Source organism: Oncorhynchus tshawytscha, linkage group LG03, assembly GCF_018296145.1.
Source record: "Oncorhynchus tshawytscha isolate Ot180627B linkage group LG03, Otsh_v2.0, whole genome shotgun sequence".
Taxonomy (NCBI): Eukaryota; Metazoa; Chordata; class Actinopteri; order Salmoniformes; family Salmonidae; genus Oncorhynchus; species Oncorhynchus tshawytscha.
In genome coordinates, this window is record NC_056431.1 from 72,520,896 (window position 1) to 72,547,053 (window position 26,158).

Sequence of the window (26,158 nt, forward strand, 5' to 3'; positions counted from 1 at the left end):
CCAGACACCACATGGTGGGACCAGACCAGACACCACATGGTGGGACCAGACCAGACCCCACATGTTGGGACCAAACCAGACACCACACAGTAGATAGGACCAGACACCAAACGGTAGGACCAAACCTGACACCAGGGAGACTACCAAATCTAGATACCTTTGGTAGAATCTTTGACCAGAGACCATAGGATAGACAAAGTTAAAGATAAAGCATTACCCTGGTAAATTGTTTACGATATTTTTTTGTGTGAGTGCACAAATGCTCATTTAAAAAAAAATTCCTCCATGAACTGTAGGCCCCGTAGTTTACATTTTCCGGGAGTTGATTTCATGCCTGTAGGTCTAATCTTTTCATTGTCTGTTGTGGTCTATTTGAGTCCTCCTGGCCAAGTAAATAGCATTCTTCTTTTGCAATGTCCATGTAACACATGCCCTACAAAAGGCTTTTCCACTACTCCAACACTGCTTTTTTTTTAAAGTGAACATGTGTGACTTTCTGTGAGAGATTGAGATTGAGGGAACAACACCTTTCTAGCAGCTATGACAAGGTCAAGATTGAAGGTGTGCGGGAGGTTGTGACTATTTCAGTATACAGGGCTCCATAGAATCAGTGACAAGCAGCAGCTAGTGACCACGGGCAAAGACCATGAAAAAAAAAAACATGAACAGAGCCATTATAAAAACGTTTTTTTTTAATGTATTACAATATAAAAGCTCAATTTACAGCAGTTATGCATTGTTACATACACGTACTATGATTATAAAGCATGTAGGGTTCAAGGGAAGACTTCTTGATGAATCTGATATTACTATTTAGGGTTCATGTAACTACATGTTACAAGTCTTAGTCTATCTTATTTTTATATATCGCAACTAACTGCAAAATGTCACTTAGAAAAAGAAAAAGCAACACAATATAATGTTTATAAAGCCTGCCGTATCCTGCCGTATCCTGCCGTAACCTGCCGTATCCTGCCGTATCCTGCCGTATCCTGCCGTAGCCTGCCGTATCCTGCCGTATCCTGCCGTAGCCTGCCGTAGCCTGCCGTATCCTGCCGTATCCTGCCGTATCCTGCCGTATCCTGCCGTATCCTGCCGTAGCCTGCCGTATCCTGCCGTATCCTGCCGTATCCTGCCGTAGCCTGCCGTAGCCTGCCGTATCCTGCCGTATCCTGCCGTATCCTGCCGTAGCCTGCCGTATCCTGCCGTATCCTGCCGTAGCCTGCCGTATCCTGCCGTATCCTGCCGTATCCTGCCGTAGCCTGCCGTATCCTGCCGTATCCTGCCGTATCCTGCCATTTATGTGAAAATATAATTGAATATATTTCAAAACATTTGTGAACATTATTGAAAAACGGAACTGTATGTAGTGGATCATTTATTTGTGGACAAATTGGTGGCTCAAATAAAAAGAAAAGCTTGTAAACTTGCAGATGAAATCCCTGCACATACCAATGATGCTCAATCCCTCAGCAACACTTTCCTATGTGGACGGCTGAACTGCCAAACATTCTGCAAATACACATTTTTCTTAATACTTGTTGTACAGTACAGCAACAACAAAAAAATACACCCTTAGTTTGGGTTTTAGGAAGATGTGTGTCTGCTCTCCAAAAAGAGTAGACTAAAGGGAGAGACTGATGCTAGCTCTGCCTCTGAGGTCTGTGTCAAACACACTGGACTGATTTCTACAGGTTTAGAGTTCACAGTTTAAAAGATGGCTGTGTCTTCCTCTTGACAGTAGCCTGAGGTCAGCACCACGTTGTCCAGCCCAATCTCTCCCTCAACTCCATTCCCACGTTCAGCTTCAAAGATGATCTGCAGAATGACAGCAAAGATGTTGATTAGATGTTTTGGAAATTGTGACTTGTGTGGTGTATTTTGTTCCCTTCGACAGTGGCCATATTTGGCAAGTGTGGTGATTAAATGAACGACATTGAGCTGGTAAATCCGGTATTCACAGAACATACACTCTTGCCATTCGAGTCCTTTATCATTCTAGGTGTTTGGAATGGAATGGTGACTCACAGATTCTGGGGCCTGGTTCTTCCAGGCTACAGTGAGCAGTTCTGTCTGCCAATCCTGACTCCGGCTGTGGCTCCGCTCCCACACAAGTTCGGTGCTGTTGTTCAACAGCACCCGCAGCGTGCCCACCTGGCTGCCCATCACGCGGTAGTTGAAGGTGAGGCAGAAGCCTCCCTGCTGGGCCCGGTCACTGAGGAGCAGCTTTAGCCTGGCCTGGTCCTTCTTCTCTCCCAGAAGACCACTCATAGCCATGTAGTACTCCATACCTGGGGGTTAGGGACCAGGGAGTGGACACAGGCTGGTCACTGATAGTCATTAACGTATGACTAACAGCTATTCGGGAATACATAGATTAAGCACAGCAAAGAGCAACTTCTGGAAGATAGATTCAGACAATCATTTGAACAATAGAGGATTTACCTTATCGGTCATTGTATGAAACTACATGGCAAATATAGAAGGTAAATACTATTTATGCCCAATTAATAGTATAATTTGTACCATTTTCATGGTAGGACACGCTCCAGTCAAAGCTATCATCCTTGTCTTGCACCCACTCACACACGCCCTGATCGAAGTTGCAGTCCATGAAGAACTCTGGAAGGCACAGTCAGATGTCAACAATTCACAGGGATTATGAAGGTAAGGTTACCCACATTATGTTAACAAGTAAAGCAAGGATTACCTTCCTGTCCTGGAGCTATTTCGATCTCTTTGACATCCGTTGCAGGACCAAATACTGACTCAAAGTCCTCTGGAACTGATTTGGGAGACAGATAACTCTTTTAAGATAAGGTACATAAAATGTAAAAATAATGTAATTAACTTTTGCAAAAAGCACAAAAAAAAATAAAGACATGACATTCAAACAGGATATCAACAGCCTTCATTATTGTTTATGTAAAACATTGTCTAAGCAGATCATTTAATTTACTTAATAATATAGCTCTATTTTAGTTACAAGCATTCTTCTGAAGATATGTGATTCCTGAAAATCTTCCAGATGATTATGCAGTTGAGAGATTTCCCCTCATAAAACAAAAGCCAGTAAGGGGCTTTTTAACCTGCAAGTGGAAGCCTGCCCTGCTGCCATTCATCTGTCAGAATGGTGCATTTTAACCGTAGGATATTAAAACTGAAGCATCTTAAAGCTCTCCCAACAAACTTCCCCCTTCACCGAGTTTCCCTAGACAACCAGATGTATGCAACTTTGTTAATTGAACCCTGACCAGCCAGAGGGGGCTGGTGTTTGAGGAGGTAATGACAGACTCTCTCTTTCAAGGACTCTGTTTGCTGAACAGCTGTTCTGAGGGATGATAACAGACGTCTCTGCAAGCACAGGGAGATCTGTGTGTATCCTGAGGCGCTCACATGGCGGCGGACTAAAATTCCTCCCTGGAGCTGTGGGATGTCTCAGGGCCTGTCTCCTCTTGCCTTCTGAGTCGTCCTGCCGAAAGATCAGGCTACTGTCAGACTTGTTTCCCATAAAGAGATCAACAGTAGTGGCGAGCGGTATCCTTGTTACTGTCTCACTGAGAGGTATACCATCGCACAAGTGATCCTTTGCCCACCCTCGTATGGGTTTTGATCGTAAGATGCAGAGCCAATATTTCTAGCTGTTTTGGCCCAAATCTCCATTTAGGAGAAATCAGTAGACCTGTACCAACATTTCGACGACCAGACGCTCTCGGACTATGAGAGAAAACCTAGTCAGATTAAGTTCTCTGGGGTGATCCATGTCTCCGTCAGGGACAAAACATTAGACTGCAGAGACACCTTTATGTGTACGTGTGTTTTATACCAAGAGCTAAGCATCTTCTTATTTCTAAACAAAATGACTGATTTGGCATGAGAGGCTTATTTTATTGCTTTTATGCATGCTTGCCTGATTATACTCATATGTATGCTGTCTTCATGCCTGTCTGATTATACTCATCTCTATGCTGTCCTCATGCTTGTCTGATTATACTAATCTCTATGCTGTTTTCATGCTTGCCTGATTATACTCATCTCTATGCTGTCTTCATGCTTGCTTTTCAACCTTCAGTTTCAGCGCATGGCCAGAGAAGGAGAAGGTTAGAGAAGTTGTGTTGTGTGACAGTTTGACTGATGGCCTCAACCGGTAGTCAGCACTTATGTTTGCACAGCAGTTTTTCCTGTATTTAGTCTCCCTTGAAAACTTCAATGGCAAATGACAGGGGCAAAACAGAATACTGTTTCAAACACTAGAACCAGATCTGTTTTGATGACATCAACCAAAATGCATAGAGCGTATTGAACTACATGCAGCATTAAACTGTATCTTAGTTAAACTTCCTCTTGCTACATCTTATTTAGAACAGGAGGTAACAACACAGTAAGAACTCTTCTAATGTGTTGATGGCTCCTCCTCTAACCACATTAGCTATTTATACCTTTACAAGGTTTGAATATGTATTTGCAGCATGTGAATCTAATATGTGAAACAGAGGCCGTTCTCTGCTTACTGATAAGGAATCTTTCATGTTGAGCCATAGATCTACTCAGTGCATTGAACATGAAGCAACAGGCTGAATCATGACACACAGGTCCAGGGCTTGAAACAGACTTTTTTATTGTGGAATGGTACTCCTCAAGCTAATGCTGCCTGACAGGCTGCCATCATCCTACAGCTTTGATAGAAGTAAGGGACTCAATCCAGCCAATTAGTCCAGCTAACTAAACCAGCCTGATGGTCTGGGGATAGAAGCTATTGAGCAGTCTGTTCATTTTAGCCATGATGCTCCTGTACTGCCCATGTCTGAATGATGGAAACAGGGAGACCAGGCTGGTTGCTGAGGTCCCTGATGATCTTCTTGGCCTTCCTGTGACACCTGGCGTTGTAGGTGTCCTGGAGGGCAGGCAGTGAGCACCCAATGGTGCGTTCGGCTGAGCGTACCGCCTTCTGTAGATGGTGGTGGAGTGGCTGTACCAGGTTGTGATGCAGCCCAACAGTATGCTCTCGATGGTGCTCCTGTAGACTACTGTGACGGCCTTCGGGACAGGGCACATTTCTTCAGCCACCTGGGGTTAAAGAGTCGCTGTCGTGCCTTCTTCACCACAGTGTCCGTATGGTTTGACAATTTCAGCTCCTTGGAGATCTGTACACCGAGGAACTTGACGTCTTTACGGCGGCCTCTGTTGATGAGGATGAGGACATGCCTAGCCTGGTTCTTCCTGGAGTCCTCAATCAGATCCTTTGTTTTGCCAACATTGACGGAGAGGTTGTTTACAGTGGCTTGCAAAATTATTCACCCCCCCTGGGATTTTTTAAAATTTTGTTGCCTTACAACCTGGAATTAAAATAGATTTTTGGAGGGGTTTGTGTCATTTGACTTATACAACATGCCTACCACTTTGAGATGCAAAATATGTTTTTATTGTGAAACATAACTATTCACCCCACCCAAAGTCAATACTTTGTGGAGCCACCTTTTGCAGCAATTTTACAGCTGCAAGTCTCTTGGGGTATGTCTCTATAAGCTTGGCACATCTAGCAACTGGAATTTTTGCCCATTCTTCAAGGCAAAGCTGCTCCAGCTCCTTCAAGTTGGATGGGTTCTGCTGGTTTACAGCAATCTTTAAGTCACACTACAGATTCTCAGTTGGATTGAGGTCTGGGCTTTGACCTGGCCATTCCAAGCCATTTAAATGTTTCCCCTCACTCGAGTGTTGCTTTAGCAGTATGCTTAGGGTCATTATCCTGCTGGAAGGTGAACCTCGGTCCCAGTCTCAAATCTCTGGAAGACTGAAACCGGTTTCCCTCAATAATTTCCCTGTATTTAGCACCATCCATGATTCCTTCAATTCTGACCAGTTTCCCTGCTGATGAAAAACATCCCCACAGCATGATGCTGCCACCACCATGCTTCACTGTGGGGATGGTGTTCTCAGGGTGACAAGAGGTGTTGGATTTACGCCAGACGTAGCATTTTCCTTGATGGCCAAAAAGCTCAATTTTAGCCTCATCTGACCAGAGTACCTACTTCCATATGTTTGGGGAGTCTACCACATGCCTTTTGGTGAACACCAAATGTGTTTGCTTATTTTTGTCATTACGCAATGGCCTTTTTCTGGCCACTCTTCCGTAAAGCCCAGCTCTGTGGAATGTATGGCTTAAAGTGGTCCTATGGACAGATACTCCAATCTCCGCTGTGAAGCTTTGCAGCTCCTTCAGGGTTATCTTTGGTCTCTTTGTTGCCTCTCTGATTAATGCCCTCCTTGCCTTGTCTGTGAGATTTGGTGGGCGGCCCTCTCTTGGCAGGTTTGTTGTGGTGCCATATTCTTTTCATTTTTAAAATAATGTATTTAATAGTGCTCTGTGGGATGTTCAAAGTTTCAGACATTTTTTTATAACCCAACCCTGATCTGTACTTCTCCACAACTTTGTCCATGACCTGTTTGGAGAGCTCCTTGGTCTTCATGGTGCCGCTTGCTTGGTGGTGCCCCTTGCTTAGTGGTGTTGCAGACTCTGGGGCCTTTCAGAACAGGTGTACACTGAGATCATGTGACACTTAGATTGCACACAGGTGGACTATATTTAACTAATTATGTGACTTCTGAAGGTAATTTTTTGCACCAGATCTTATTTAGGGGCTTCACAGCAGAGGGGGTGGATACATACAGTATGCACACACCACTTTTCATTTTTTCATTTTTTATTTTATTCTTTGAAACAAGTGATTTTTTTTCATTTCGCTTCACCAATTTAGACTATTTTGTGTATTGGAACTGTGTGAGGCCACGTAGTCGTGGGTATACAGGAGGGGCCTGAGGAAGCACCCTTGTGGGGCACCCGTGTTGAGGATCAGCATGGAGGAGATAATGTTGCCTTCCTTCACCACCTGGGGGCGGCCCGTCAGGAAGTCCAGGACAAAGTTGCATAAGGAGGAGTTCAGTCCCAGGGCTATGAGCTTTGTGGTGAGCTTAGAGGGCACTATGGTATTGAAGGCTGAGCTGTAGTCTATGAACAGCATCCTTACATGCGCATTCCTCTTGTCCAGGTGGGTGAAGTCAGTGGGCAGTGCAATGGCGATTGCGTCAACTGTGGTTCTTTGACTAGCCTCACGAAGCACTTCATGATGACGGAAGTGTTGGTCGGTAGTCATTCAGTTCAGTTACTTTCCCTTTGATAATGGACATCTTGAAGCAGGTTTGGAATAATGGCCTGAGCTAGAAAATGTCTGAACACAAAAGCTAGCTGGTCTGCACATGTTCTGAGGGTGCGGCTAGGGATATCATCTGGGCCGGCAGCCTTGTGCGGTTCTTTCCTCGGCAGCTCAGAGTCATTTTGATCGAAGTGGGAGAAAAAATATGTTTTTCTCCTCGTCCGGTAGTGCAGCGTTGGTGACCTCAATTTGATTGTGATAGTTAGAAGCCCCTGCCACATACGCCTCATGTCCGACCCGCTGAATTGTGGACTGGAACATAGTCCAGTCCACATGATCAAAACAGTCAATCTTTTTATCGTAATTCAGGAGCACTGTTCTCAAATTCGAAAATGAATGCTGTCTCCAGGTACTCAGTTTCCAGTTTGTTCTGGGTCCAATGAAGATCCTTGAGAGCATTTTTGCTGTCGGTGGGATGCACACAGCCATGGCGATAATCCCTAAGACCTCTCTTGGAAGGTAAAAAAATGGCTGCAATAAACTACCAAGTATTTCAAGTCTGGAGAGCAGAAACTCACAAGTTCCTGTCTGTGTTCCCGGTCACACCACTTATTATTGGTCATAAAGCAGAGCCCCTGTCTTTGTTCTTGCCAGAGAGAACTCCCTTCCTATCCTCTTGATGAACTGTATAACCCACTGGTTGTATTCATGGGTTGCATGTTTCATCACAGTATTGTTTTGATCATTCATTTTGGACTGATGCCCAACTGAGCATTCTACTCAACGCATCTTCAGTGACTGCTGATGAAGATGTAGACTGCTGATGAAGATGTAGACTGCTGATGAAGAGGGAGACTGCTAATGAAGATGTAATCAAAAGTGCATTATAGTGTCATGGAAATACAATGGCATTCAAAAGGAGGCAAATAAATAGCAGAAAAACCTTTTGTCATCATTTTAATACCACCAATTTGACTTTATGTGCAGTATAACGTTAGCTAGCTAGCTAAGATTGAGGGGAAGCCACTGGATTTTAGCTAGTTAACGTTAGCATTGCAAGCTATTTTTGTCAAACTTTGCTAGCTACTGACAACATTGCCATCTGTCATTTGACAACATGATAAGGTTTGTAAAGTTGTTTCCTACTAAATATTTGACTAGTTTAGCAATGTCATCGCACTAACCCTGTGACCATCCATCTCCGAACTTTGCGTAGTTATGTGTTTGAAGTTGTCCTGTATAGTGTCCTGTATAGGTCATCTACAAGTCCATGCTAGGTAAAGCTTTGCCTTATCTCAGTTCACTGGTCACGATGGCAACACCCACACGTAGCACACGCTCCAGCAGGTGTATCTCACTGATCATCCCTAAAGCCAACACCTCATTTGGCCGCCTTTTGTTCCAGTTCTCTGCTGCCTGTGACTGGAACAAATTGCAAAAATCGCTGAAGTTGGAGACTTTTATCTCCCTCACCAACTTCAAACATCTGCTATCTGAGCAGCTAACCGATCGCTGCAGCTGTACATAGTCTATCGGTAAATAGCCCACCCAATTTTACCTACCTCATCCCCATACTGTTTTTATTTATTTACTTTTCTGCTCTTTTGCACACCAATATCTCTACCTGTACATGACCATCTGATCAATTATCACTCCAGTGTTAATCTGCAAAATTGTAATTATTCGCCTACCTCCTCATGCCTTTTGCACACAATGTATATAGACTCTTTTTTTTCTACTGTGTTATTGACTGGTTAATAGTTTACTCCATGTGTAACTCTGTGTTGTCTGTTCACACTGCTATGCTTTATCTTGGCCAGAACTTGTTCTCAACTTGTCTACCTGGCTAAATAAAGGTGAAATAAATCAAATTTAAAAAAATGTGGGGGCATAGAAAATGTGTAACCATCCTAAATTTAACAGGGTGAAGACAACCCTGACAACCCTATGTACAGAATCACAAATGATTGAAACAACTGAGTTATTTTATTTCTGAATAACTACGAGCGCTGCACATTACCACAGCAGTAATGGTGTACGAACTTCCATATTATCAGTGTTGGAATAATCCGATTTGGGACCACCCACGATGGCAATAAATAGGTGGATTAGTGGGAAAGAGTTTAGAGGGAAATAAGGCTTACTGAAAACATCTCCTCTTGAATTAAGCTTGTTGTCCACATCTGTCTCCTCCTCATCTTCCTCTTCTTCCTCCTCCCCTACATCAGTAAAGCCCACCTGGCCCACCTCCTCTGAGCCACCCATATAGGTCTCCCCGTCATAGTCGAAGGGCTGCAAGTGGATCTGAGGGGGGACGGTCACCTTGGACTCGGGGATGACATTCTTGATCTGCTCTTTGTCCAGCTTCCCTGGCAGCCTCACTGGGGACTCTGGGATAGCTGCAGGAAGAAGAACCATGTCATACATCTGGACCTACAGAGGTGTCATACATCTGGAACTACAGAGGTGGAATCTGATGCAGTAACCCCAGAATGTTTAGGTGTAGATTCTGGGGTTACACCGCCATTATAGATTATAAAGCCATTATAGATTATAAAACCATTATAGATTATAAAACCATTATGGATTATAAAACCATTATAGATTATAAAGCCATTTCAGAATATAAAGCCATTATAGATTCTGAAACTATTATAGATCATAAAGACATTATAGATTATAAAACCATTATAGATTATAAAGACGACATAGGATATAAAGCCATTATAGATGATGAAACTATTATAGATCATAAAGACATTATAGATTATAAAGACGACATAGCATATAAAGACAATTGACAAAACATGTCAGACAGTATATCACTGTAATTTGTTCTTAATAATGTACCTTGTTCATTGAGATACACGCATTTGCTTATGTGTAAACATGTTTTCATAGACAGATGAGCATAGAGGGTAGGACGATAAACAGGAATATCATACTCCATGCATGGGAAGCATGACTCAGCCAAATACAGTGCATTCGGAAAGTATTCAGACCCCTTGACTTTTTCCACATCAATTGACACACATAATGACAAAGCAAAAACAGGTTTTAGAAATGTTTGCTAATGTATAAAAAAAAACAGAAATACCTTATTTACATAAGTATTCAGAGATTTTGCTATTTTTTAAATTTATTTTATTTATTTCACCTTTATTTAACCAGGTAGGCAAGTTGAGAACAAGTTCTCATTTACAATTGCGACCTGGCCAAGATAAAGCAAAGCAGTTTGACAGATACAACGACACAGAGTTACACATGGAGTAAAACAAACATACAGTCAATAATACAGTATAAACAAGTCTATATACGATGTGAGCAAATGAGGTGAGAAGGGAGGTAAAGGCAAAAAAAAGGCCATGGTGGCACAGTAAATACAATATAGCAAGTAAAACACTGGAATGGTAGATTTGCAATGGAAGAATGTGCAAAGTAGAAATAAAAATAATGGGGTGCAAAGGAGCAAAATAAATCAATTAATTAAATACAGTAGGGAAAAGAGGTAGTTGTTTGGGCTAAATTATAGGTGGGCTATGTACAGGTGCAGTAATCTGTGAGCTGCTCTGACAGTTGGTGCTTAAAGCTAGTGAGGGAGATAAGTGTTTCCAGTTTCAGAGATTTTTGTAGTTCGTTCCAGTCATTGGCAGCAGAGAATTGGAAGGAGAGGCGGCCAAAGAAAGAATTGGTTTTGGGGGTGACTAGAGAGATATACCTGCTGGAGCGTGTGCTACAGGTGGGAGATGCTATGGTGACCAGCGAGCTGAGATAAGGGGGGACTTTACCTAGCAGGGTCTTGTAGATGACATGGAGCCAGTGGGTTTTGCTATGAGACTCAATTGAGCTCAGGTGCATCCTGTTTCCATTGATCATCCTTGAGATGTTTCTACATCTTGATTGGAGTCCAAATGTGGTAAATTCAATTGATTGGACATGAACACAGTGGCCTCCATCATTCTTAAATGGAAGAAGTTTGGAACCACCAATACTCGTCTTAGAGCTGGCTGCCCGGCCAAACTGAGCAATCAGGGGAGAAGGGCCTTTGTCAGGGAGGTGACCAAGAACCCGATGGTCACTCTGACAGAGCTCCAGGGTTCCTCTGTAGAGATGGGAGAACCTTCCAGAAGGACAACCATCTCTGCAGCACTCTACCAATCAGGCATTTATGGTAGAGTTCCCAGACGGAAGCCACTCCTCAGTAAAAGGCCCGCTTGGAGTTGCCAAAAGGCACCTAAAGACTCTCAGACCATGAGAAACAAGATTCTCTGGTCTGATGAAACCAAGATTGAACTATTTACACTAAATGCCAAGCATCACGTCTGGAGGAAACCTGGCACCATCCCTATGGTGAAGCATGGTGGTGGCAGCATTATGCTGTGGGGACGTTTTTCAGCGGCACGGACTGGGAGACTTGTCAGGAACGGAGCAAAGTACAGAGAGATTGTTAATGAAAACCTGCTCCAGAGAGAACCCTAAGCACACAGCCAAGACAACGCAGGAGTGGCTTCGGGACAAGTCTTTTAATGTCTTGAACCCGATCGAACATCTCTGGAGAGACCTGAAAATAGCTGTGCAGCGACACTCGCCATCCAACCTGACAGAGCTTGACAGGATCTGCAGAGAAGAATGGGAGAAACTCCCCGAATACAGGTGTGCCAAGCTTGTAGCGTCATACCCAAGAAGCCTCAAGGCTGTAATTGCTGCCAAAGGTGCTTCAACAAAGTACTGAGTAAAGGGTCTGAATACTTATGTAAATGTGATATTCCAGTTTTAAATTGTTATACATTTGCAAAAATAAAAATGTAACGCCTGTTTTTGCCTTGTCATTATGGGGTATTGAGTGTAGATTGATGAGGAACACAAACAATGTCATATATGTTAGAATAAGGCTGTAATGTAACAAAATGTGTAAAAAGTCAAGGGATCTGAATACTTTTCCGAATGCACTGTATACTGTATCTAATTTACTGCTCTATGTACATAATTTTAAAGTCTGAAATGGTTTCATGCTAAGTTCTACATGGCAGAACAAGCTGTGTGTGGTGGGGACAGAACCTAGCCTTGAACCATGGGAGAGGGAGGGGGTTTCACAAAGCAAGATGGTAGGCGGCGAACAGATGAAGAGGAAAACCTTGTTGCATCCCATACACATCTCACCATTTAGGAAATTATCATATGCACTGCCTTTGTCTCCCTGGTCCCACGAGCTTTGATAATAGGGGATGACTACAAAAAAATATAAAGGCATTTTCGTTTACACAAAGGCCTGAGGTATTGTTGCACCTATCATGTCACCTAGGCAACATAATCTACTACCTGGTTCAGAGAGTGCACTGTGGCTCTCCTGTTCACTCACAGACAGACAGACAGACAGACAGACAGACAGACAGACAGACAGACAGACAGACAGACAGACAGACAGACAGACAGACAGACAGACAGACAGACAGACAGACAGACAGACAGACAGACAGACAGACAGACAGACAGACAGACAGACAGACAGACAGACAGACAGACAGACAGACAGACAGACAGACACAGACAGACAGACACAGACAGACAGACAGACAGACAGACAGACAGACCTCTCCTTTCCTCTGTCCTTCAGATGGCTGGGGTCAGATATTTACACAGGTGTGATTTGAATCAGGGCCTCTCCCTAAGTAACATCTGTAGAGTGCAGAGGTTCTCTGGCTTTGGCAGTGCTCATGTTTGCTGATGCTTTTAAGAGCACAGATGAAATATGCAATTGTAAAATCACTAAGAGGGATTTATTTGAACCTTTATTTAACTAGGCAAGTCAGTTAAAGAACAAATTCTTATTTACATTGACGGCCTACATATAAGAGCTGAATATAGTGTATGCAGTCTGGAAAATCAACACTGTCCGAATCTGGCCCCCTTGCACATCACATTTTCCAGGAAATAGATTTCACTCTCAGAATGTTTTGAGAATTGATGAATAGTAAATGTTTTCAGGTCTCACCAGAGCATTCAAAACCACTGCCACGGAAGCCTTGCTTGCACTTGCACTTGTAGGATCCCTGAGTGTTCAGACAGACAGCGCGGTGGCTGCACTTGTGTGTGTTGGCGGCACACTCGTCATTGTCTGAAAACAAAATTAGATGATTTGATTAGCTGATCTCCTCACAGAATGATTAATCCCAAAATGTGTTGTATATATGAAATGATTGTATACCTTACCTACACAGTCATATTTGCCATTGATATACTTCAGGTCATAGCCATTCTGACACTTGCAGTAGTAGCTGCCAAACGTATTGACACACTGCCTGTTGTATGGGCACAGGTTCTTCCCTGTTACACATTCATTAATATCTAAAGGCAAAGGAAGGGAAGAAAGAGGCTGAACATGAAATGAATGACTTCACTTATTTATTCTCCATTGTAGTGAAGGGTTAATATTTGGATCAATGTAAACCATTCCTTACTGACACTTAAGTTTAGCAAAACAATGGACGTGTGTGTGTGAAGACAGGCTCCTCCCACTCAAATCAAGCAGTTTTGTGGGAAGAAACGCTACCCTGTTTTAACCCACATCACTACCCCGTTTTAACCCACATCACTATCCCTTGTTAACCCACATCACTACCTCATTTTAACCCATATCACTACCCCGTTTTAACCCACATCACTACCCCGTTTTAACCCACATCACTACCCCATGTTAACCTACATCACTACCTCATTTTAACCCATATCACTACCCCGTTTTAACCCACATCACTACCCCGTTTTAACCCACATCACTACCCCATGTTAACCTACATCACTACCTCATTTTAACCCACATCACTACCTCATTTTAACCCACATCACTACCCCGTTTTAACCCACATCACTACCCCACATCACTACCCCATTTTAACCCACATCACTATCCCTTTTAACCCACATCACTACCCCATTTTAACCCACATCACTACCCCATTTTAACCCACATCACTACCCCGTTTTTAACCCACATCACTACCCCGTTTTAACCCACATCACTACCCCATGTTAACCCACATCACTACCCCATGTTAACCCACATCACTACCCATTTTAACCCACATCACTACCCCGTTTTAACCCATCACTACCCCGTTTTAACCCACATCACTACCCCATTTTCACTACCCCCACATCACTACCTCATTTTAACCCACATCACTACCCCATTTTAACCCACATCACTACCCCATTTTAACCCACATCACTACCCCATGTTAACACTACCTCATTTTAACCCACATCACTACCTCATTTTAACCCACATCACTACCCCGTTTTAACCCACATCACTACCCCACATCACTACCCCATTTTAACCCACATCACTATCCCTTGTTAACACACATCACTACCTCATTTTAACCCACATCACTACCCCGTTTTAACCCACATCACTACCCCGTTTTAACCCACATCACTACCCCATGTTAACCCACATCACTACCTCATTTTAACCACATCACTACCCCATGTTAACCCACATCACTACCCCATTTTTAACCCACATCACTACCCCATTTTAACCCACATCACTACCCCATGTTAACCCACATCACTACGCCATTTTAACCCACATCACTACCCCATTTTAACAAACATCACTACTCCATGTTAACCCACATCACTACCCCATTTTAACCCACATCACTACCCCACATCACTACCCCATTTTAACCCACATCACTACCCCATTTTAACCCACATCACTATTTTAACCCATTTTTTAACCCACATCACTACCCCATTTTAACCCACATCACTACCCCATTTTAACCCACATCACTACCCCATTTTAACCCACATCACTACCCCATTTTAACCCACATCACTACCCCATGTTAACCCACATCTCTACCCCACATCACTACGCCATTTTAACCCACATCACTACCCCATTGTAACCCACATCACTATGCCATGTTAACCCACATCACTATCCCACATCACTACCCCATTTTAACCCACATCACTCCCCCATTTTAACCCACATCACTACGCCATGTTAACCCACATCACTACCCCACATCACTACCCCATTTTAACCCACATCACTACCCCATTTTAACCCACATCACTATCCCATTTTAACCCACATCACTACCCCATTTTAACCCACATCACTACCCCATTTTAACCCACATCACTACCCCATTTTAACCCACATCACTACCCCATTTTAACCTACATCACTACCTCATTTTAACCCACATCACTACCCCGTTTTAACCCACATCACTACCCCGTTTTAACCCACATCACTATCCCATTTTAACCCACATCACTATCCCATTTTAACCCACATCACTACCCCACATCACTATCCCATTTTAACCCACATCACTACCCCACATCACGACCCCATTTTAACCCACATCACTACCTCACATCACTACCCCATTTTAACCCACATCACTACCCCATTTTAACCCACATCACTACCCCACATCACTACCCCATTTTAACCCACATCACTACCCCCGTTTTAACCCACATTTTAAACCACATCACTACCCCATTTTAACCCACATCACTACCCCATTTTAAACACATCACTACCCCATTTTAACCCATATCACTACCCCATTTTAACCTACATCACTACCCCACATCACTACCCCATTTTAACCCACATCACTACCCCATTTTAACCCACATCACTACCCCACATCACTACCCCATTTTAACCCACATCACTACCCCATTTTAACCCACATCACTACCCCATTTTAACCCACATCACGACCCCATTTTAACCCACATCACGACCCCATTTTAACCCACATCACGACCCCATTTTAACCCACATCACTACCCCATTTTAACCTACAGGCTGCTACAGATGATTAAGTTCTTATGCGAGAAGCCTTGCGACAGAGCAGGAATGTGAAACCACAGAATGAGTTTTACAAATCTCTAAGAAGTCCACACTTTCTATTGTGTGCAGCACTTAATGATCTATGAGGTGGAGAGATCCAGTAAGGACCGGTTTGAACTCCTCACAAAGTGATATGGTGTCAGGGTCGGTGGTCCAAGGTCGTGGTACTCACCCACACAGGTTCTCTGGTCTGGCCCTAACTGCAACCGTGCAGACGGGCAGAGACAACGGATCTCCCCCTGTACATCCTCACAGCCATATTGACAGTGAGCCAGGGAGCACGTCCTGGAGTCTACACACACACACACACACACACACACACACACACACACACACACACACACACACACACACACACACACACACACACACACACACACACACACACACACACACACACACACACACGATAGTGAACTTCTTATTGAACACTAAAGGTTCTGTGTAGAACATTTAGAACTAACAGTGATATATCAGAGTGAATAGCAGCATGTACAGTCAGGGTTATAGTTACCTCTAGCAGGTACAGTCAGGGTTACAGTTTCCTCTAGCAGGTACAGTCAGGGTTACAGTTTCCTCTAGCAGGTACAGTCAGGGTTACAGTTTCCTCTAGCAGGTACAGTCAGGGTTACAGTTTCCTCTAGCAGGTACAGTCAGGGATACAGTTTCCTCTAGCAGGTACAGTCAGGGTTACAGTTTCCTCTAGCAGGTACAGTCAGGGTTACAGTTTCCCCTAGCAGGTACAGTCAGGGTTACCGTTTCCTCTAGCCGGTACAGTCAGGGTTACAGTTTACACTCACTGGTACAGGAGCCATCAGGCATCAGAGTGTATCCGTTGAGGCAGTAACAGATGTAGCTGCCGTGGGTGTTCATACAGCGATGCTCACAGGGGCGGGGCTTCAGGCCACACTCATTCAGGTCTGAACAGAGAGACAGTCAATCCTCCGTTATGTACTTCAGGGACATGTATGTATGGCTATAGGTATCATCTGGACATCAGAAAGGATGCACCGGGGTGCTTCTATAAATCTATGATGGTTTCCCTGAATCATAATGCTTGAATATTGTCCCACGGACGTCGTACCTTACCTAGTTCCAGAGCCAACATATTGTATACATTTTGGGTTTCTCCAGATGAACTATTCTACATTGGCAGAACATGAATTGTTTTGATATCTAAATATTGGGGTATCAAGTGATCTATCAGGGGCTTGTGGAATAGAGAGGGAAAATGACAGAGACAGGCTGCAAATCTACAAATTCATGTTGTTCTCTATCCAGAGACCACTTTGACTCACATTCCACTGACATTCCCTACTGACCTTGATTGCACATCTTTCCGGTGTATCCTGGGTAACACTTGCATTTGTTGGGGCCAGCACACTCTCCGTGCTTGCAACCATGTTCACACTGAGCTGATAAAGTATTTAAAGGAGAGACATAGAGGCAGCAGCGGGAACAATAAGAAGGGTTAAACTGGTTACCTGAAACAACACAGTGGCTATGCCAGTTTTACTAATCCCTGAGGTCGTTTAGTCAGCGTTTCTTCTGCTGTAGGAAAATACTCTGCCGCAAAGAAGAACAAACGGGAAAACCCGTTATATTGTGGAGAACCATTTTTGAATTCTCAAACTTTAGTTTTTCATTCATTGAATACTGTATCTATTTACAGTATGTGATATTTTCAATCAGAGAAAGTTACATAGAACAAGTTAAATTGATGACCAGAGCAATACAAAGACAATTGTACAGTACATCTCAACCAAATGTAACCACATATAGTACATCTCAACCAAATGTAACCACATATAGTACATCTCAACCAAATGTAACCACATATAGTACATCTCAACCAAATGTAACCACATATAGTACATCTCAACCAAACGTAACCACATATAGTACATCTCAACCAAATGTAACCACATATAGTACATCTCAACCAAATGTAACCACATATAGTACATCTCAACCAAATGTAACCACATATAGTACATCTCAACCAAACGTAACCACATATAGTACATCTCAACCAAATGTAACCACATATAGTACATCTCAACCAAACTTAACCACATACAGTACATCTCAACCAAATGTAACCACATATAGTACATCTCAACCAAATGTAACCACATATAGTACATCTCAACCAAATGTAACCACATATTGTACATCTCAACCAAACTTAACCACATACAGTGCATCTCAACCAAATGTAACCACATATAGTACATCTCAACCAAACGTAACAACATACAGTACATCTCAACCAAACGTAACCACATATAGTACATCTCAACCAAACGTAACAACATACAGTACATCTCAACCAAACGTAACCACATATAGAACATCTCAACCAAACTTAACCACATATAGTACATCTCAACCAAATGTAACCACATATAGTACATCTCAACCAAACGTAACAACATACAGTACATCTCAACCAAACGTAACCACATATAGTACATCTCAACCAAACTTAACCACATATAGTACATCTCAACCAAACGTAACCACATATAGTACATCACAACCAAACGTAACCACATATAGTACATCTCAACCAAACGTAACCACATACAGTACATCTCAACCAAACGTAACCACATATAGAACATCTCAACCAAACTTAACCACATATAGTACATCTCAACCAAACGTAACCACATATAGTACATCTCAACCAAACTTAACCACATATAGTACATCTCAACCAAACGTAACCACATATAGTACATCTCAACCAAACTTAACAACATACAGTACATCTCAACCAAACTTAACCACATATAGTACATCTCAACCAAACGTAACCACATATAGTACATCTCAACCAAACTTAACAACATACAGTACATCTCAACCAAACTTAACAACATACAGTACATCTCAACCAAACTTAACAACATACAGTACATCTCAACCAAACTTAACAACATATAGTACATCTCAACCAAACTTAACCACATACAGTACATCTCAACCAAACTTAACCACATATAGTACATCTCAACCAAACTTAACAACATACAGTACATCTCAACCAAACTTAACAACATATAGTACATCTCAACCAAACTTAACCACATACAGTACATCTCAACCAAACTTAACCACATATAGTACATCTCAACCAAACGTAACCACATATAGTACATCTCAACCAAACTTAACCACATACAGTACATCTCAACCAAACTTAACCACATATAGTACATCTCAACCAAACTTAACAACATACAGTACATCTCAACCAAACTTAACCACATACAGTACATCTCAACCAAACATAACCACATATAGTACATCTCAACCAAACGTAACCACATATAGTACATCTCAACCAAACTTAACAACATACAGTACATCTCAACCAAACGTAACCACATATAGTACATCTCAACCAAACTTAACAACATACAGTACATCTCAACCAAACGTAACCACATACAGTACATCTCAACCAAACTTAACAACATATAGTACATCTCAACCAAACGTAACCACATATAGTACATCTCAACCAAACTTAACCACATACAGTACATCTCAACCAAACTTAACCACATATAGTACATCTCAACCAAACTTAACAACATACAGTACATCTCAACCAAACGTAACCACATACAGTACATCTCAACCAAACTTAACCACATACAGTACATCTCAACCAAACATAAACACAAGTTGTTTTGTTGAAAGATTTACCTTCACACTGTCCCTTGCTGTTCTTTCTCCAGCCATAGCAACACGCCAGTCTCCTGCCATAGCCACACACACCTGGTTGGCCACCGGTGGGGACTTGTCTGCGGTGCCTGTACAGTTAAAGGACACACAAGGAAACACAAGGACACACAAGGACACACAAGGAAACACAAGGACACACAAGGACACACCAGGAAACACAAGGACACACAAGGACACACCAGGAAACACAAGGACACACAAGGACACACCAGGAAACACAAGGAAACACAAGGACACACAAGGACACACAAGGACACACCAGGACACACAAGGAAACACAAGGACACACAAGGACACACAAGGAAACACAAGGACACACAATGACACCAGGGACACACAAGGACACACAAGGACACACAAGGAAACACAAGGACACAGGGACACACAAGGACACACAAGGACATAGGTGACACACAACTCTATCTACCCTGTCAAATCTCTGCATGAACTGGTCTCCATTCCTTGATGGACAGTTGAATGTTAGTTGATTGACTACAGCTTCTTGATTAGGAATAATACAATTGGTGAGTAAAATTTGATCATAATACGTTGTTTGATCATTATTTTACAAGTGATCGCAGAAGAAAACAAATGCCCAAATGAATGTACACAAGTTGCAGTAAATATTCTGCAAATAGAGGAGATAATTATATCCCTAAACATGTCCCATGTGCTTTTTGTTGACAATCAACTTCGACAACCAAAGCCTCATTTAGTTTTCCCAAACGCAGACCTGCAGACATCCTGGCTAATTACACCAAGTTCCCCGTTGGTTCCCACATATTGGGAGAAAAGGGAGCCTCCCTCCTATTTGGGAGAAAGGGAGGTAAATGGCATGTTACGCTCTATACTTCTACTTCATCAGTTACTCCTTAGAGTCCTTACGTGTTACATGAATACCTCAAGCAGGAACCTATTTCCTCCAATTTCATGACCCCCCCCCCCTCCATCTGATCACACGTAACGTTGTTCCCACTGACTGTCAACAAGTCAACACTTTGGAAATAATGTCCATATGATTGCATTGCACGTGTGTTTTAAACTGTAAATTAGATCTGCTTCTTCCCCTTTCATAGCAGAAAAACTTAAGCTTTTGAAAAGCAGATCTGGCTGGGGAAACATTTCTGATCTGAATCAAATCTATGTCTTATAGTTGCTACAAATTATCTGGTGAGCCCTCTAGCCTCTGACCTCTAACCTCTAGCGCAGTGCCAAACTCAAATGTTCCAGATGTTTGCATGGCTTCCTAGAAGCAGCCCCTGGCTCCAAGGGGTCTGGAGAAATTTGAGTCCTGTTACAAATCAATCAGAACAGCCCACAGGAGGAGAGGGCCAGGGGCCGCATAGTGTGACAGCTGTCCTTCAGTGATTAACAGTTACCATGTCAGGAGCAACATTTAGCTGACACAGCCTCCATACTTCACAGAGTCCCTGGCCAAGGCACAGACAGCCTAACAGTACTTGCATGGCAACAAAACAACCCCTTTTCCCCATGTACATATTGAAATATAAGATTTTAGTCGGATGTAATAGTAGGATTTAAACAATGACATGTCTGTGATTGTCATGAGCTAAACTGAGTCTCTCTGGGTAGTGTTTGCTAAATGACTAATGTGTGTGTGTCACATATCTTATGAGCACGGCTACTGGCGATGGGGATTCAGTATGAGCCGACTGCTTTTACTGTAAAAGTAAACACCTATAATGCATTTACAACACGTACAACACTCAGCTGTGTCTGGCCAGAGTGTTAGCTAGTAGCTGTTAGGAGAGTTAGCTAGGGATGCAACAATTGCTTTGGAATGGAATGTCCAGACTGAATCGTTTACTATCTAGAATGAATCCTACCAATAAACACTGAGTTTTACACCTGCTGCAGGCTTCAAAGTGAATGGATACAATAACAAAAGCATGAACTACAGTACATTGCTTGACCATTACTTCATACAGTATGTCTTTGAGGATAAAATCCTACAGCGGTCTTGATTGATTGCTCACTAACCTGTTGACGTCGGCACTCCCAGAGGAAGCATAGAACAGGAAGAGAAGTACAACGATCCAGCTGAGGGGATTCATGTCTCTGACTGGGTACAGCTCACGTTGTCTCTCTCTCTCTCGCTCTCTCTCTCCCCTCTAGTACGTAGACCTCTCGCTCTCTCTCTCTCACTCTCTCTCCCCTCTAGTACGTAGACCTCTCGCTCTCTCTCTCTCTCTCTCCCTCTAGTACGCAGACCTCTCTCTCTCTCTCTCTCTCTCCCCCTCTAGTACGCAGACCTCTCTCTCTCTCTCTCTCTCCCCTCTAGTACGCAGACCTCTCTCTCTCTCTCTCTCTCCCCTCTAGTACGTAGACCTCTCGCTCTCTCTCTCTCTCTCTCTCTCTCCCCTCTAGTACGTAGACCTCTCGCTCTCTCTCTCTCTCTCCCCCCTCTAGTACGCAGACCTCTCTCTCTCTCTCTCTCCCCCCTAGTACGCAGACCTCTCTCTCTCTCTCTCTCTCCCCTCTAGTACGCAGACCTCTCTCTCTCTCTCTCCCCTCTAGTACGCAGACCTCTCTCTCTCTCTCTCTCTCTCTCTCTTTTCTTGCTCTTTTTCACTCTCCTGATAGCAGTCTCTGTGATCTGAGGCCCATATGTCAGGTCCCCCCCTCTCTCTCTCTTCCTCCCACTCTCGCTCTCTTTCTCTCTCTTGGCTGAAATTCCAGAGGCAGGTTGTCATTACAATGAGTGACACTGGGGTCTGAGCATGGGAAGAAGGCAAGGGTCTGGAGGGTCTGGTGGCTGTACGTCGGGGGTACACCAAACATCTCTACATGATCATTGTTTTCCTGCAATAGTTCAACCAGCAGGGGCAGATGTGTGATCACCATTGCAGCTATACCTAAAGCATATAGGGAACCAATGAAATAAGATACATAGCGTGATACTGCCTGCTTATTTAACAGCATATACAGGAGACCTGTGAACTTCACCACTTGTACCACCCTGGTTCTACAGACGCAGACAGTGTCAATCTGCTTCTTCATAGTGATACCACATATTTCACCCATCTTGGCTCTTGATGCCATGCCTTGCTCTGACATTGTCCTGGTTGCTAATTAGCTGGATCGCCTGTGTTAATTGCTGTGCCCAGATGTGCCCAAGCCTGTCATTAGGAGCTGCCCTTTCCTTTGATATCCTGCTTATGAGACTTATATTTCCCTCACTAACTTTAAACATCAGCTATCTGAGCCGCTTACCGATCGCTGCAGCTGTACATAGCCCATCTGTAAATAGCCCATCCAATCTACCTACCTCATCCCCAAATTGTTTTTATTTTACTTTTCTGCTCTTTTGCACACCAGTATCTCTACTTGCACATCACCATCTGCTCATATATCACTCCAGTGTTAATCTGCTAAATTGTAATTACTTTGCTACTATGGCCTATTTATTGCCTTACCTCCTTACGCCATTTGCTCACATTGTATATAGACTTTATTTTTCTATGTGTTATTGTTTTTCTTTGTTTATTCAATGTGTAACTCTGTGGTGTTGTTTGTGTTGCTTTGCTTTATCTTGGCCAGGTCACTGTTGTAAATGAGAACTTGTTCTCAACTAGCTTACCAAGTTAAATAAAGGTGAATACATTTTTTTTTAAATGACCAGCACCCATAAAGCCCTGCTCTCTTTCATGAATGATAATACGAAGTTTAAGAAAAGCTAATGCCAAGACTTAAAAGCCCTTAAAATGAGTTTGCAAACTTTTCAAAGTGAACTCTAACATCTGGTCTAGCTCTGTCTCTGCACCCAGAATACACAACCTACAATGGTGCTGTTGGAATATTTGGTTGTCAGGTTTAGCATTAAATTCAGTGAACCACCATTAACTTTTCTTATTGGATGGCTTTGTCCTAAAAGTTTACTATGATGTTTGTAAACATATTTTGGGGCATTAGAGGGAATATATCTAAACTTGTCCATAAGTTGCTGATATTTCTCAGAGCTCTTTTCATCCATTTTAAAACCTATCTAGAGTATCACTATCCCATCTGCATCCCCCTCCTGTTCTTTCCCTCTCTGCTAATGATTTATGGAGCAGTGACATTTTATGTTGGAAAGCTTTGTGCGGTATTGCCTAAACTCTGGAAACACACCTTCCAACGAGTCAGTCTACCTCCAAGCTTTCAAACAAGGACTTGGGAGGTACAAGGGAAATTGCTTTCACATGAGGAGAAGAACGCTTTTTTCACGGACAGATGGTGTAGTTCAGCTGTAAAATACGGCCCTGTGATTTCTCTGCCATTCTAGGATATATACAGTACTGCTCACCACAACCAAAGCTGGGGGAGGCGGAGTTTGTGGGGAGCTCCATTTAACTGCCGAAATCTGAAAAAGGGAATGCCAGAAAAGTGGTTCATGTTTCCTCATTATTTCAGCAGTCCAGTAGCCAAAGGGGTATCAACAATAACATTGTATCAGATTATATGTTAAATTTACCTGATCATAACTATTTGATTCACAGTTTGGTAGAAAAGTTTAAGGAAAAAGTCTATACCCTCCAGTAACAGGCCTCCAGTAACATAGGCCTCCAGTAACAGGCCTCCAGTAACATAGGCCTCCAGTAACATAGGCCTCCAGTAACCATAGCCTCCAGTAACAGGCCTCCAGTAACAGGCTTCCAGTAACCATAGCCTCCAGTAACCATAGCCTCCAGTAACAGGCCTCCAGTAACATAGCCTCCAGTAACAGGCCTCCCGTAACATAGGCCTCCAGTAACATAGCCTCCAGTAACAGGTCTTCAGTAACAGGCCTCCAGTAACATAGGCCTCCAGTAACATAGGCCTCCAGTAACATAGGCCTCCAGTAACATAGCCTCCAGTAACAGGCCTTCAGTAACAGGCCTCCAGTAACATAGGCCTCCAGTAACAGGCCTTCAGTAACATGCCTCCAGTAACATAGGCCTCCAGTAACATAGGCCTCCAGTAACATAGCCTCCAGTAACAGGCCTCCAGTAACATAGGCCTCCAGTAACATGCCTCCAGTAACATAGGCTTCCAGTAACATAGGCCTCCAGTAACATAGCCTCCAGTAACAGGCCTTCAGTAACAGGCCTCCAGTAACATAGGCCTCCAGTAACATAGGCCTCCAGTAACATAGGCCTCCAGTAACATAGGCCTCCAGTAACATAGGCCTCCAGTAACATAGGCCTCAAGTAACAGGCCTCCAGTAACTTAGCCTCCAGTAACATAGGCCTCCAGTAATAGGCCTCCAGTAACATGATTCAACATGGCACAGTCCTGATGTACACCATTACCTTGACTTGAGCATAAATCTCAGTCTCTAAGTTCAAAGTAAAAGAGGCTTATTCTGTTACAGAGATAATCGGTAAAATCAATCCTGGGGCGGTCTAGAGAGCTGACTGCTGAGAAGGAGGTACATGGCTTAGCAAGTCTGCGAAAGGAAAACGAGACGAGCCCAGATCTTGGCTAGGAATAATGATCTAATCAGACCTCTGAGATGTTCTGTATGACTGCCTGCTTTAGGAATGTGTCCTGTCCTCTGGCTTGCAAGGATAATGTTCTATGAAGTCTTATACATGTACATGGTTGTAATACATTAAGGAAGGAAACTGAAGTCAAGTATAGCGCAAGGAAAATATTTTCCTCAAGTAGGCCTATGGCAGACACGCATGATACAGTATATGTGAAGCTTGGAAGTCTGGGAGCAAAGATTTTGGCCAGTGTCTTAAAAAAAATACAAAAAAAATTATCTATGACACTTCCTCTTATTCTTATCATCGCTGAGATGAGATGAAAGTGAGATTGTAAATCTGCCACTTTTCAGAAACTACTGCCTGGTTTGGCCCAGGTGTTTCTACCAAGCCCCTTCATCTTTCACACGTCAGCCTCTATCTCTGGAATGTTTGACTGAGGACATGTATTTGATATGTGAAATAATAATAATGCACGGGATGGATAAAGTCTGGATACTTGAAGGAGACGACCCCACATTACTAAATCCCTTTGTTCAGCTTGTATAAGTGAAGTTAGAGAACACAATTCTTACTGCTAGTGAAACCCTATCAACGTGTGAAAGATGAGGGCGGTACAACTGATTGTGCCCGTAACAAAGTACCTTTTGAGAATATTGGAATCACCCTTTGATATCCTGGACCTGTTTCAAATGATTTTTTCCCCCCAGAGGCAAGATATATAATTGCAGTAATTCAACTGAACTCAGTTGACACCTTGGCCCTCTCCCTGCACTGTTTCACATTCAGCTTCAGTACATATTGCACTTTGACATTAAGATTGATAAGGAGGACATTTTTGGGTTTCAGAAATTCACACATGACAAGAATGTGAGTGGGAA

The 26,158-nt window shown here is 43.0% G+C and overlaps 1 protein-coding gene across 2 annotated transcripts in view; it reads right to left on the reverse strand.

Moving 5' to 3' along the window:
- Window positions 1-672: 672 nt before the first annotated feature.
- Window positions 673-26,158, reverse strand: part of LOC112246512 (epidermal growth factor-like protein 6) — a 25,821-nt gene continuing 335 nt past the window's right edge. The window contains exons 1-12 of one of the 2 annotated variants that reach the window (XM_024414891.2): window positions 21,811-21,992; window positions 19,771-19,877; window positions 17,373-17,465; window positions 16,851-16,970; window positions 16,223-16,342; window positions 13,362-13,496; window positions 13,144-13,266; window positions 9,296-9,550; window positions 2,711-2,785; window positions 2,527-2,622; window positions 2,029-2,291; window positions 673-1,818 (exon numbers count right to left, since the gene is read on the reverse strand). In XM_024414891.2, coding sequence (XP_024270659.2) covers window positions 1,711-1,818; window positions 2,029-2,291; window positions 2,527-2,622; window positions 2,711-2,785; window positions 9,296-9,550; window positions 13,144-13,266; window positions 13,362-13,496; window positions 16,223-16,342; window positions 16,851-16,970; window positions 17,373-17,465; window positions 19,771-19,877; window positions 21,811-21,884 — 1,569 coding nt within the window. In that variant the 5' untranslated portion in view covers window positions 21,885-21,992 and the 3' untranslated portion in view covers window positions 673-1,710. Of the gene's footprint in view, window positions 1,819-2,028; window positions 2,292-2,526; window positions 2,623-2,710; window positions 2,786-9,295; window positions 9,551-13,143; window positions 13,267-13,361; window positions 13,497-16,222; window positions 16,343-16,850; window positions 16,971-17,372; window positions 17,466-19,770; window positions 19,878-21,810; window positions 21,993-26,158 lie in introns of those variants that run through there. The other variant, XM_042319976.1, reaches the window with a different exon arrangement.